We start from the raw sequence: 14,443 nt of genomic DNA on the forward strand, positions 1-14,443 counted from the left end.
TATCTCTATATATATCTCTGTATTAAAAACAGCATGGCGGTTCATGCAGGAGGAGTGTGGTCTTTGAGTGAAGTGCTACATTGGATATTATGGAGGAAGCCTCTCAGAAATTACCAACATTGCTGCCCAGGTAGGTCCTCACAGAGGACTGGTTATTAGCAAAAAGGTTTTTCTATGATAGTTAGTGAGGGTTTCTATTTTTGTTTTATTATAGTGTGCCTCCTGCAGCTGTGCAAGAAGAGGAATGTGAATAAATCGTGTTTATCATGTGATAAGGCGTTCTCTGGAGATGCAGCAGAGGCATTATGTGTGGATTGTTCAAAGCAGGGAGATACAGAACCATCGGTGTCAGATCAGTTAAATAACATGATGGATTGGATGAAAAAGAATTTTGTATCTAAAGAAGAGTTTAATAACAAGAGGTCTAGATCACAGACTAGCCTTAGCTATGATGAAGACATAGCACAAAATTTCTCTGATGATAATGGTTCATGTGTTTCAAGTGTGGAATCTGGAGAATTGGTCGAGGAGGACCGCCATTTTGATCTAGAAGTGGTAGAATTAGTTCTGAAGAACTTATATAAAGCATTAAATTATAAAGAACCTGTTAAGTCAGAAAGTGATGCGTTATTTGAGGATAGAGGAAAGAAGAAACGGTGTTTTCCAGTGCACAAGGTTGTGAAAGATATTATAATGAAAGAATGGCTCAATACTGATAAAAGAGTGGGTACGTTTAAAAGGTTAGACCGTATGTATCCGGTACAGGATGAGGAATTCCTGAAATGGTGTGCCATCCCAAAGGTAGACGCAGCGGTAGCTGAGCTGTCTAACCAAACAACTATTCCATTGGAAGACGGAGCATCGCTGAAGGATCCAATGGATAAAAGAATGGAAAATGCATTCAAAAGATTGCATATAGCAAGCTCCATTTCCATGAAGTCTGGAGTGGCGGTTGCGTCAATATCCAGAGCTCTTAGTTTGTGGTGCGGAGCGTTACCGGATGATCTTCAGGAGAAAACTCCTAGGGATCAAATCAGTAAAAAGCTAACGCACATACAAATGGCAGTCGAATACATGTGTGAGGCCTCTTTAGATGTTATTGATTATGCAGCGAAAGCTGTTACATCAGGAGTTGTGGCTATAGAAGAGCTTTGTGGCTCAGGACCTGGGCAGCAGACTGCCATTCCAAAAATAGATTGGCGATGTTACCCTATGAAGGCTCATTTTTATTTGGTACCAAATTGGATGCCATGATTCAGAGAATGTCTGGGGGAAAGTCAGTCAGGCTCCCTCAGGACAAGAGCGAAAAATTTGGGAGTGTGTACCCAAGACAGAGCTTCAGGCAAGCAAGGTCATATAGACCAGGTCACTCGTATAGGGACAGATATGCTCCAGCAACCTCCAGAGCATTTTTTCGTCAGTCAGTGAGAAGAGGTTTTCAGAAACAATGACTGTCCAGCCCCCATGGAATCCTTACCAGTAGCGGGAAGATTACAAAAGTTTTGTAAATATATGGACCCAGTCGGTTCAAGACAAATGGGTTATAAACATAATAAAAGAAGGATATCTGTTAGAATTCCTTACAAGACCAAGAATGAGTCAATTTTTTGTTTCAAGACTTCCAGTATCCAGAGAGGAGAAAGAAGCTTTTAAAGGGATTGATAGACTCGAGAGCAGACGAGAAAGTCCCTCTGCCAGAAAGAGGTTCGGGGTTCTATTCCCGCTTATTCGTCATTAAAAACGGTGTCTGGAGGATTCCAAACTATCCTGGATTAGAGAAAACTGAACAGGAACATGTGGAAGAAAAAATTTGGTACTTGTATACCTTCACGGCTCCCATCGCATGCCATGCGATTTTGATCACAAATGCATCCAAATGCATTTAAATTAGTAGCAAACATGTGAAATGCACCCCAAATGTCATTTTTCACACTGTACCACCCCCACTATCAACGCCAACCCGAAGCGTGGCGAGTGGCGGCGGTACACGTCCTACGACCTTTTCATACCCCCACTATCCACGTCGACATGGAGTTGAGAATAGAAAGTGTGGCGAGCGCAGCGTGGCGAGTGGACGCGGATACCTTCACAGGTATCCGTGTCCCCTCGCGGGCTTCGCAGGTATCCGTGTCCGCTCGCTGTGCTCGCCACACTTCGGGCTCGGTGGCTCGCTGCGCTCGCCAGGGGTGGTACAGTGAGAAAAATTACATTTGGGGTGCATTTTACATGATTTTAACACATGTCCATGATTTCAGTGAAAATTTACATCGCATCAGATCGCATGCGATGCGTTTTTTCCCTGTACGATGCCCATCGTGGGAGCCGTGATACTACACAAGTACCAAAAATTCCATATGGAAACGGCGAAGACAATCCTTATGTGTCTAAGGCAAAAGGACTACCTAGTATCCATAGATCTAAAGCAGGCATGTCCAACCTGCGGCCCTCCAGATTTGCTAAAACTACACATCCCAGCATGCCTTGCCACAATTTGGCTATTAGGGAATGCTAAAATGATGGCAATGCATGCTGGGATGTGTAGTTTTAGCACATCTGGAGGGCCGCAGGTTGGACATGCCTGATCTAAAGGATGCCTATTTCCATGTTCCCATTCGAGAAGCAGACCGAAAATATCTGAGATTTTGTATCAAAGAGGAGCACTTCCAATTCACATGTTTGCCGTTCGGCCTAACGTCGTCACCAAGAGAGTTCACGAAAGTTCTGGTAACCCTAATAGCGTGTCTCAGAAGAAAGGGCATCATGATTTGGGCCTATCTGGAAGACTTGCTAATATCAGGCCGATCAAAAGAAGAAGCAATAAAAGCATCCGAACAAGTGATACAATTTCTGCAAGATCACGGTTGGCTCATGAATTGGGACAAAAGTCATCTAGTACCGTCACAAAGTATACAGTTTCTGGGGATAAAAATAGACCCCATAAAATTCGAAATATCATTATCCGAAAGAAGGTGCGAGAAAATCCAGGAGCTACTGCAAGTGGTCCAGTCAAGAAGATACGTCCCGTTAGGAGTGGCTCTAAGTCTGTTAGGAATGATGGTTTCGGCCATCGACATCGTACCTTGGGCAAGGTGGAAAATAAGGCCGTTTCAATGGGCCCTTCTAAAATATTCAAAAGGTCAGTTTGACATGGACAAAATAATAGTAATTCCTTGTTCAGTAAAATAATCACTTCTATGGTGGGAAAGCGATCGTCTGAATCAGAACTTCTTCGCTATTGAGTCCTCAGTTCAAAGTCATCACAACGGATGCGAGAGCAAGGATATGGGGAGCGCAAGGATATGGGGAGCGCATTTCTTGAACAAAAACTGCCAAGGGTTGTGGTCCTCACAAGAAGCAGAATGTTTGTCCAATCTAAGAATTAAAAGCAGTATGTCGTGCAATCGAAAGTTTTCAGGAAGAGATCAGTGGGGCACATCTTCGTATCTTTTCAGACAACGTTACTATGGTAACATAAATCAACCATCAAGGGGGTACAAAGAGTGCATCACTAATGTCAGAAGTAAAGAATATCATGGATTGGGCCGAGGACAACTTGCTCTCAATATCAGCTCTTCATGTCCCAGGGAAGAAGAATCAGGTAGCGGACTTTCTGAGTCGAAACCGCATCATTCCAGGAGAATGGGAATTGGACGATGGGGTTTTTCAGACTATAGTGGATCGATTCGGACAACCCGAAATAGATTTAATGGCAACTTCCGCGAACAAGAAACTTCCCTATTTCTTTTCAAGATACCCTGCATGGGGCTCGTCAGGAGTGAATGCCCTGTCACAGAATTGGCAGTTCAGTCTGGGTTACGTGTCTCCCCCCCCCCCCCCCCCCCCCCCCTTTGCATTAATCCACAGAATATTGAAGAAAGTCAGGGAAGGACAAGCAGAAGTTATTATTGTCCTTCCATACTGGCCTGGTTTCCGGTAGAGAGCATGTCGGTGACAACCCTATTCGTTTTGCCCCTGATACCCAACCTCCTGAAGCAGGGACCAGTGTATTATCAAGAACCGGAGGAATTGCATTTAATGGCTTGGAGATTGAGAGGCAGATTCTGAAGAATAAGAATTTGTCATCAGCAGTAATCGACATCCTCCTGCAAGGAAGAAGGTGTCGTCAAGTATTTATTATAGAATTTGGAAAATTGTGGCAGAATGGGCAAAAGACAAGTGTGATTTCTTTAAAGCGGGATATCCTCAGGTATTGAGATTCATTTGTGATGGTTTTCACATAGGCTTAGCAGTGGCTACCTTAAAGGTTCATATCTCTGCACTAAGCATCCTATTGGACATGAGACTTGCAGATCACGGGTTAATAAAACAGTTCTGTCAAGCTATTAAGAGACTTCGTCCAAGGATTAAATCAATTGTCCCTCAATGGGATCTTAATTTGGTATTGAATGTCCTTATGTTACCCCCATTCGAGCCCATGGATAGATGCAAGTTAAAATTTCTGACATGGTCTGAAGATGGTCTTCCTGGTGGCTGTCACATCAGCGAGGAGAGTAGGAGAACTTCAAGCTCTGTGGGCAAAGGAGCCTTACTTAAAAAAATTTCATGACCAGTTAGTGCTCAGAACAAATCCAGCGTTTCTTCCTAAAATAGTATCATTTTTTTCACTTAAATCAGGAAATTATCCTGCCATGTTTTTTCCCAAACCCAACAAATGAGAAGGAAAGGAATCTTCATATGTTGGCTGTCGTCAGATCCATGAAAATATATTTGGATAGGACGAAGAATTTCAGGTCAACTGATTCATTGTTCGTGGTCCCTTTGGGTGCATGGAAAGGGCTCACACCATCAAAACAGACCAATTCTAGGTGGTTGAAGGAAACCATTGCATTTGCTTATAAAAAGGTTGGACGTCAAGTCCCGAACATCATTAAGGCACACTAGGCTAGAACAATGTCAGTATCATGGGCAAGAGGCAAACGTGTCAGTAAGAGACATATGTCAAGCAGCAACCTGGTCATCTATTCACACGTTTTCCAAACACTATGCACTGAACGTTGCAAGGGACCAGTTCGGTGGAAAGGTCCTAAGTCCGGCTATGGCTTAAGGTATAGTATTCCCTCCCATTTATGCTTTGATGCATTCCATTGTAAAGGCTGCCATGAAGTAGGAAGAAGAAAACAACGGATTATGCTTACGATAATTCCTTTTCTTCGGAATACTTCATGGCAGCCCATAAATTATTCCTCCCTTATTTGTCGTTTTTTTCCTAGGATCTATGGCGGAGAGAGTCAAAGACGAAGGGAGAAGAGGGAGGAGCTGGCTTATGTAGGAAGGAAGAAGAGGAGGATCCTAGGAAAAATCTACCTGTCTATACTTGGGGAAGAAGGGGTTAAACACATTGTAAAGGCTGCCATGAAGTATTCCAAAGAAAAGGAATTATCGTAAGCATAATCCGTTGTTTTCACATTTCATATATCAGTGCACTGTAAAGAACAAGACATACAACACTTAACATATAGAGAGGCACAATGGTAGTTTTGAGGCTTGTTTGGCTATGTATGCATAGCCAAACGAGCCTCAATACTACCATTGTGCCTCTCTATATGTTAAGTGTTGTATGGTGTGTCTTGTTCTTTACAGTAAACGATTACTTGACGTGTATTCCGCGTCCCCTAGCCTCGCTTCGGGATCGTTTTCCGCATCCGCTCACCACGCTTTGGGCTAACTTGGATAATAGGGGTGGGTACTTGTTTCCTAGCATGGCTCCCCCGATTTCCATCGTAGTGCATCACATCGCATCGCATGCAATATAGCGGCATGCAATGCGATTTTTAATTGTACAAGCACCCTCATGGGTGCTTACAATGTTAAATGCACCCCCATTGTCAACGCCACCCCCACTATCAATGCCATCCCGAAGCGTGGCGTGCGCAGCGCTACGCGTTCTCTGACCTTTTCATACCCCCACTATCCACGTCGGCGTGGAGTTGATTTTAGATGGTGTGGCGAGCGCAGCGAGGGATGCGGAATACATGTAAAGTAATCCACGGCCCCTCGCGGGCCTCGCTGCGCTCGCCATGCTTCGGGCTTGACACACTATCTAAAAACCACTCCGCCGACGTGGATAGTGGGGGTATGAAAAGGTCAGAGGACGCGCACCGCCGCCCCTCCGGGAGCACTGCGCTCGCCACGCTTCGGGTTGACAATGGGGGTGCATTTAACCCATCAGCGAGCTTGTACAATTAAAAATCGCATCGCATCACATGCCACTTGCTGGCATGCGATGCTATGCGATATTTAATTGTACAGGGGCATTTTCCCAAGCATCGCATATGTTATGCCATGGTATGCGATGGGTGCCGTGCTAGGAAACAAGTACCTGGCACACCCGTGCAAGGATGGAATAGCATGCAAATCGTCAGGAAATGGCCAAAAATCGGCAACATACGACGAAAATCGGACGCTAAATCTCATCGCAGATCGAATTGCCCGCAAATCTGTCGATATATCGTTTGCGATTTCGTATGCGATTTACATTAAATCAGGCGCCCAGATAATTCACAAGTACCGATATTTTTTCCTAAAAATTGTCTTTGATATATTTTTTGAGTAAGCAGCGCCACCTAGTGGCATCAGCATATTGCTGTTACTGCACCACTCCACTGCTGCTAATTTAGCGGTACATAGGGGTATATTTATTATAGCGGCGCTAAGCGCTATAACAGTTCCTGCTTTGTCTCATTAGCGAGGCGAAGCAGGAGGGGACACCGACAAGATCAACTAAGATCTTGCCGCCGAAGCGGGGGAGCGCTAACTCCCCCCTCCGGCGATGTCCCCTCCAGCTGACAGCGCATCAGTTAACTGTCTCCTTCCGGCCGGCCGGCTGGACTGCGCATGTGCGGGATCTCGCTACTCATGCGAGATCCCAGCGCAGCTCAGAGCCAGCAGCAGGGACAGCGCTGTCCCTGCTGTAGGCATAGGGCATCGCCGCCTGCAGCTGTCGAAGTCGATAGCGGCAGGCGGCGGAACGGTCAGCGATGCTGACCGTTCATAAATGAGGCAGGGGCGCAGCACGAAATATCGTAGCTGCGCTATGCCTCCTGCCCCACGCCGCCGATAAAGTATCCGGCCCGCAGGTGTGATAGATCAGGGGAAGCGCTATCCCCTGATCGTTAGTTAATAAATCTACCCCACAATCCCTCTGAAAGGTGGCTGCAGCTGTCTCCTATAATAAGAATTTATATCTGACCACCAATCAGACCAGCGCTGCTGTGTGACCACAGGTCACTCTTTATATTTTCCATCATTTGTATTGAAAATATTTTCACTGTTTTAAAGTAAAAATATTTAAGCAATTTTTATTCTCATGTATGTTAACTTGATTTTTTTTTGTTTAGGAAAAATCACACTACAAGTGTAAAGTAAGTGATTGGTTATATATTTTAGTATTTTAAAAGGACTAAAATCAAATAATTCTACAATTTCCGACATCCTAAACTGTCCCACTATGTTCACATGTGTCATGACTTACCATTCTGCTTATATGTCACTACCATATTTAGCATTGTGATGAAGCTTACTGAAATCCCAAACTCATCTTTCCCTGTTTCTAATTTCCCTGTAGAAATATGTTCTCTTCAAGTAAAAATCAAATAATAAAGAACAAAAATAACAATAGTTAATGAGAGCCTTTTCAGCTTGAATATGGACAGATCCAGGCTTCTGGATATAGTTTGAGTAATTCATTTGGCTACGGGAAGTTACCTGTTTTGATTTTATTTTGAGTAGGTCAAAGCAGTGTTCTTAGAAGCAAAGTATTGTATGGTATGGGATTTATACACTAAGTAGGCTAGACTTCTGGTACAGGTTGAGTCTCTCCTATCTGTTATTCCAAAAATGAAAGTGTTCTAAAAGCCATAGGTTTTTTGGGTCCATGAGATGTGACTTAACACTTTGCACTAGTCAATATCCAACACTAGCTATATGGTACCCAGGTCACTCTCCTGCTGTATTTGTCTGACTCCGGTAACACCAACTGAACTCTGGCTGCTCCGCGCACCTCTGAAGTGCACCAGCTTTCACATCTGAGTTAGTCATTATGTATCTAAATAAATCTGGGTACTTATGTATTATCTGGGCTCCCATGTTACATGCACCCCATTTTTTCATACCTCTACTATCCAACTGCGCATGGAGTTGACTTTATATAGTGTGGCGAGCGGGCTCATAATAAAAATGGGAGCCCAGATATTACATAAGTACCTAAATCTGAAATGCTGCTGGTCCCAAGCATTTTGAATATCTGAGTGTACACTTGAAGTGTAATGTCACTACGAACTAATTTTTCACAAACCTTGCGGACACATTTATTTGTTTACAGTTTCTTAAATAGCGCAGCAGATTCCGTTGCGCTTTACAATAGTAAACAGTGATAAGACAAACTGGGTAACAGACAGACTTGGAGGTAGGCGGGCCCTGCTGCCAGCTTACAATCTATAGGGATATAGGGGGGAAACACAAGGACAGGCACCAGTAATAGCATAGCAGTCCCACCAAGTTACAAGTCCAGAAGGGAAGCTATATAATACATAAGTGCCTCGGAGGGTTATGCATGTAGAGCTTAAATATGATAGGCTTGCCTGAAGAGGTGAGTTTTCAGGGAACGCTTGAAAGTTTGGAGACTGGTGGAGAGTCTTAATGTGCGTGGAAGGGCATTCCATAGGATGGGAGCAGCCCGATGAAAGTCCTGTAATAGTGAATGGGAGCTAGTGATCCGTGCAGAAGAGAGACGCAGATCTTGTGTAGAGCGTAGTGGTCGAGATGGAAGATATTTTGTGATAAGCGCTGAGATATATGCTGGTGCAGTATGGTTAATAGCTTTATATGTAAGTAGAAGTGTTTTATATTGAATACGGTAATATACAGGCAACCAATGGACACATAGATCTCATCATTATCCCTGGGTAATTCAGGAGATAGGAGCTGGTTTTCACACGATATATCTCAGGTCTGGATAAGAATTGTACAACTTGAATTATTCTGCCTGTGGCATCTCCTTAATCACGAAGTAAAATAATAAAGATTGCATATTTTAAGGGACAAAGAAGCATCCTTATTCCTTAATAGTGAATGGAAGCATGCAGGTTAAACCTAGTACAATTACATTTTTAAGGCTGTACAATAAAATCCGTTTCATTTTAGTAGGACATATTTTACTACATTATTTCAGTCATATATCATTTTTTGTACTGCATTTTCAGTAATATTGAACCTTATCCTCAGTACAGCTTGTGTATCCCTTATACAAAATGCTTGGGACCAGAAGAATTTTGGATAACTGATTATTCCGTATTTTGGAATATTTTTATATTTGAATGAGGTATCTAGAGGTGTCTTACATTTATGTTGTACAAACACATCAACTTTTTTTTTTTTTTTTTATTAGGTAGTTTTTTTATTGAATTTTTAGAAAACACGAAACCCTTAGTAGCAAGACCGCATATATAATGATACATAAGTAATATAGTGAGTGAAGATAGCACACATTGAGTATATGATAATAATCTAGTACAGTAGGTATAATCTACAAATTGACAACAGAGAAAGTAATATGATATAATAACCCGTACACAGGATAAACAAATTAGTAAAACCCGAAGGCGCCATTCGAGTGAACCATCCAAAAAAAAAAAAAAAGTTTGCAGGGGTATCGTTCAAATGATATAGTATAACAGTAAAAGGTATAGGTGTAGCCTCTCCACTAAATATATGTATATAAAAAGGAGGTAGTAGATTTACGTCATAGTGAAAAGCTGTCTTGCCACAAACAATATCCCAAATATGAAAACAAACCTCCCTACAACCCACTAAGCCCAAAATAACCCTCCCCGTAACCCCCCACCCTGTATGACCTATCCCCAACTCTAGGTATACCTCGATCCCAAATAACCCCAACTAGCAATGCTAACTATCTAAGCCTACCCTAAAACCCAACCCTCCCACCCAACCTAAAACTGATAGAGGACATATGGACTGTTGGGGGTAGTGACCCATTGGCCGCTAATTGAATATCATCAGAGTAGAGTGAAGCAGCAGTATGGAACTGTAACCCTCCCGCCGATACACAGTAATATCAGCCTTAGACTATATAGATCGAACTATACAATGTAAGCACACACCAGTACATAGACCATAAGAAAGCGCACAAGCCAAAAAGAACTTAAATATCACAGGACATATGCATACAAAGCATTTCTAAAAAAATATTTATAAAAATTAGAAAAGGGCAAAAATGAGAGGAGATATCATTCCAAGTTAGAATGGAGCACTAATCCGGCCAGTACCATGTCATCACCAATGCCCACAGGAGTAGGACATCGAATAACCTCACTCCCAGGCACTACATAGTCAATTATAAAACAGCAAACAGTCCCAGCTTCAGGCAGACCCTTAGATGGGTATACATCACGAGTATCGGTATAGTAGTGATGGTAAGAGCTGCAGGTACAAGAGGTGCAGGCAAGCCTCCCTGATCGATTTAAGTACAGTGTCCAGGACTGCAGGTAGAGGACAGGACACCACCCCGCATGTTGTCAATCTGGTGCAGAAGTCTAGTAGTGGAGGCAGAAATTGCGTGCAGTATTTGTTGGACAGCAGATCCCATTGTTCCTTAGCTGAAAAATGGCCTCAGATATAGATGGCACACACTGCCAACTGTATAGAGGAGATTGACCGCTTTAGGAGCAAGCCGTAATAGTGCACTATTAATACATTCTAATCCAGGGGAGCTCATGGAACCAAATATACAAAAGGATCAGTTAGTCTGACTGCTTGCAGGAAGTCCCGGCCACAACAGGCAGTGGAGATTGGCACACAATTAGTGGATATTAAGCCACAATATTATGTAACCCGAGTGCCAGATAGTGGGAGTGAGAGCTAATTGTGGTGCATCACCACTTCAAATAGTAGAGGAAGCATAGACATTTCAATAGATGCAGGAGACATATGTCACAGGCTGTATAACAAGATATACCTCACCCAGGTAATCATGTGCCACAGGAGACCTTTTGATCCTGCAGGTTGTAGCTTCAATGTGCGTCTCTCAACTCAGGGGAGAGGGAGATACAGGAATGGAGCACAGGAGAGGAATTGTGGTGGAGTCCAAGCCACCAGTTCCCTCCAGCAGAAGTAGATCGTTGCAGGTGCCGCGGCCCAGGAGAAGGTCAGGCAAGATGGCGCTGGCCCCTCTGTGCGGCCAAGCAGCGCGCCTCAGCGGAGACGGCTCCCGCTTCTCACTGCCAATCTCCCAGAGTCACCAGACACCTCCACCCGCCCACACACCCGGCAGGAGGCACCCACTCAGACTCAGAGTATATGTTCGCGCTCTGAGAATGCCGGCACCCAGCAAGAGCCGCCGGAAGACCTAAAATGGCGCCTGCATCCAAGGGAGAGGACACACGGATTCTAGAAGGCCCAGGTCTCCACAAGCCACCAGGGAGGACCACGAGTGATGCAGGAAGCACAGGAACAGCTCTGGAGCCAGGAGAGGTAAGTAGAGAGCTTCCGCGGGTCCCGGGGCAGGATATATTTAAAAGGATATTGCCGGAGCTCTCAGTCCCCGCACCCGCTCACATTGCCGGTCAGGCCATGCCCCCACAAACACATCAACCTTATGAAATACACACACATATATTTTATTTGTGCATGAAACAAGGTTTTAAAACCTGAAACAAAGTCTGTGTCCTAGCGACAGCTACTCATGGGGCCACGTAACACTATCGCTATGGGGCATGCGCACACAGAGGTTTTTGCTTCATTTCTAAGCGATCTATTCATATCGCTAAAAAAATATGCTAAATATATGGCTACGTAATAAAAATTTTGTAAGACTAAAAATAAATCTGTTTTTCTATGTAAAAGAGTTTGAACACTATACTTACTGTACTCAGAGGGATACAGTCATTGGGTCACCACCAAGCAGGTCGACAGTCATTAGGTCGATATGGTTTTTTTTTGTGCTGACAGGGCGGTATTTCATGCCCTACAATCCACTAGGGCGTGGTAGGAGAATAAAATAGTGTGCCAAGCGTAGCGAGGCACCATGCCCAAAGCATGGCGAGCGTACGCAATGCTACGTTTTAGTGTTTTTGTTGACTGTGTCGACAATCGGGTGAAAACATTTTTACAACAATAAACTTGGTGACCTTATGATCCTGTCAACCTTAAGCCATGTTGCCTAATGCTTGTCGACCTACTTGTTGGTGACCTAATGATTCATACCCTACTGATACACCTAGAGAATATATGACAAATTAGTAATGAAAATGCAATGCCTCTTTCTCATATCAAGAGGCCGAGGGTAGACCTGCCCTCATTTACGTATTTTCTAGAAGGGTGTTTATATCAATAAAGACAATCCCTTTAAATTCAAGGTTTTTTTTTTTTTTACAGTATATACGGTAAGTGACTGAAATATGTGCAGTTCATCATCAGTTAGGCGCTGTTATAAAAATTCATAGTTCATATTTCTTTTCCGTAAACTAGTGTTTTTTTCCCTCTGTAGGACTGTGATCTTTCATGTACATCAGCCCAACAATTAGATCAACATCTTAAGGGAGTAAAGCATCGTGTAAGTTACATAAATAAAATAAAATTAATTTTTGCCTCTAATGAGACTGAAAATAGTTACATTGGCAGCCCAATCCTTGCAGAATTCTTGAAATATGTGAACAGTGACTAGCTTATTGTTGTCCAGAAACAAAGAAGAAATTGTCATCTTTTTTTTCTTCGTCACTCCTCCCTTAAGATTTTCAGGGTAACTTTCTTCCTTTCTTACAAATGAAGATAATTAATGCTCTTATCCATCTTAAAATTATTTGTGTAGGTCAGGGGTGGCCAAACCGGTCCTCGAGATCTACCAACGGTCCACATTTTCCATGTTACCTAGCTGGTGCACAGCTGTAGTGATTACTAACTGTCACATTTTAAAACATGCTGCATTCATTCCTACTATAGATCCACAGGTTGCCTGGAAAACATGTGTAGGTGATCCTTTCTTTATTTCTGTGGTTGAACAAATTATTTAACAATAAAAGGGGTATTTAATGTGTGGATTTTCCGGCTAAAAAATAACCGGCCATTCCTATTTGCGGCTGTTTTTGGATGGTTTTTCCACCAATTTAGGTTTACTTTGTTTAAAGTTGAATCTGAATTGGTAGAAAATACACTGCTAAAAATAATAAAGGGAACACTTAAACAACACAATGTAACTCCAAGTCAATCACACTTCTCTGAAATCAAATTGTCCACTTAGGAAACAACCCTGATTGACAATCAATTTCACATTCTGTTGTGCAAATGGAATAGACAACAGGTGGAAATTATAGGCAATTAGCAAGAAAGGAGTTGTTTTGCAGGTGGTGACCACAGACCACTTCTCCACTCCTATGCTTTCTGGCTGATGTTTTGGTCACTTTTGAAAGCTGGCGGTGCTTTCACTCTAGTGGTAGCATGAGACGGAGTCTACAACCCATACAAGTGTAGTGCAGATCAACCAGGATGGCACATCAATGAGAGCTGTGGCAAGAAGGTTTGCTGTGTAGTGTCCAGAGCATGGAGGCACTACCAGGAGACATTCCAGTACATCAGGAGATGTGGAGGAGGCTGTAGGAGGGCAACAACCCAATAGTAAGATCGCTTGCTCCGCATTTGTGCAAGGAGGAACAGGAGGAGCACTGCTAGAGCCCTGCAAAAGACCTCCAGCAGGCCACAAATGTGCATGTGTCTACTCAAACGGTCAGAAACAGACTCCATGAGGGTGGTATGAGGGCCCGACATGCACAGGTGGGGGTTGCGCTTACATCCCAACACCGTGCAGGACGTTTGGCATTTGCCAGAGAACACTGATTGGCAAATGCCCTGTGCTCTTCACAGATGAAAGCAGGTTCACACAGAGCACATGTGACAGACGTGAGTCTGGAGATGCCAAGGAGAACGTTCTGCCTGCAACATCCTCCAGCATGACCAGTTTGTCAGTGGGTCAGTAATGGTGTGGTGTGGCATTTCTTTGGGGGGCCACACAGCCCTCCATGTGCTCTCCAGAGGTAGCCTGACTGCCATTAGGTATCGATATGAGATCCTGAGACCCCTTGTGAGACCAAATGCTGGTTTGTGTACTATTTCAGGTAATGCTAAGCAATAATTTTCTTGCACATATTTAGTGCCACTTACATATCATGTCCTCAGCAGTGAGTGCTATTCTAAATGTTCCCAGTAGTGCTTTTAGCAAGAATTTTCAGTACTTATGCAGTAGCCGGGTGTCCAAATTAGATATGTCTGCTTTCGTAAGGAAATCGCAACGCATGTCCTGTTTTAGTGTCATGGCATCAAAAGATAACTTATTAAAGTTATCCAGAATATTCAAGTTGCAGTTGAATTTCTTTGCAACGCATCATTATATGCAGTCAGGCTGGCGGCCCGAGCG

The 14,443-nt window shown here is 43.4% G+C and overlaps 1 protein-coding gene across 12 annotated transcripts in view; it reads left to right on the plus strand.

The window, feature by feature from the left end:
• The window catches only part of LOC146080731 (uncharacterized), a 258,773-nt gene that overhangs the window by 22,708 nt on the left and 221,622 nt on the right, over positions 1 to 14,443 (plus strand). For 3 of the 12 annotated variants that reach the window (XM_083188314.1, XM_083188322.1, XM_083188313.1), the window contains exons 3-4: positions 7,359 to 7,382; positions 12,524 to 12,589. The exons of 3 other annotated variants lie outside the window; for them this stretch is intronic. In XM_083188314.1, coding sequence (XP_083044440.1) covers positions 7,359 to 7,382; positions 12,524 to 12,589 — 90 coding nt within the window. The remainder of the gene's footprint in view (positions 1 to 7,358; positions 7,383 to 12,523; positions 12,590 to 14,443) is intronic. 6 more of the 12 variants (XM_083188317.1, XM_083188323.1, XM_083188316.1 and 3 more) reach the window with 2 other exon arrangements.

Source organism: Crinia signifera, chromosome 5 (assembly GCF_055691185.1).
Source record: "Crinia signifera chromosome 5, ASM5569118v1, whole genome shotgun sequence".
NCBI lineage: Eukaryota > Metazoa > Chordata > Amphibia > Anura > Myobatrachidae > Crinia > Crinia signifera.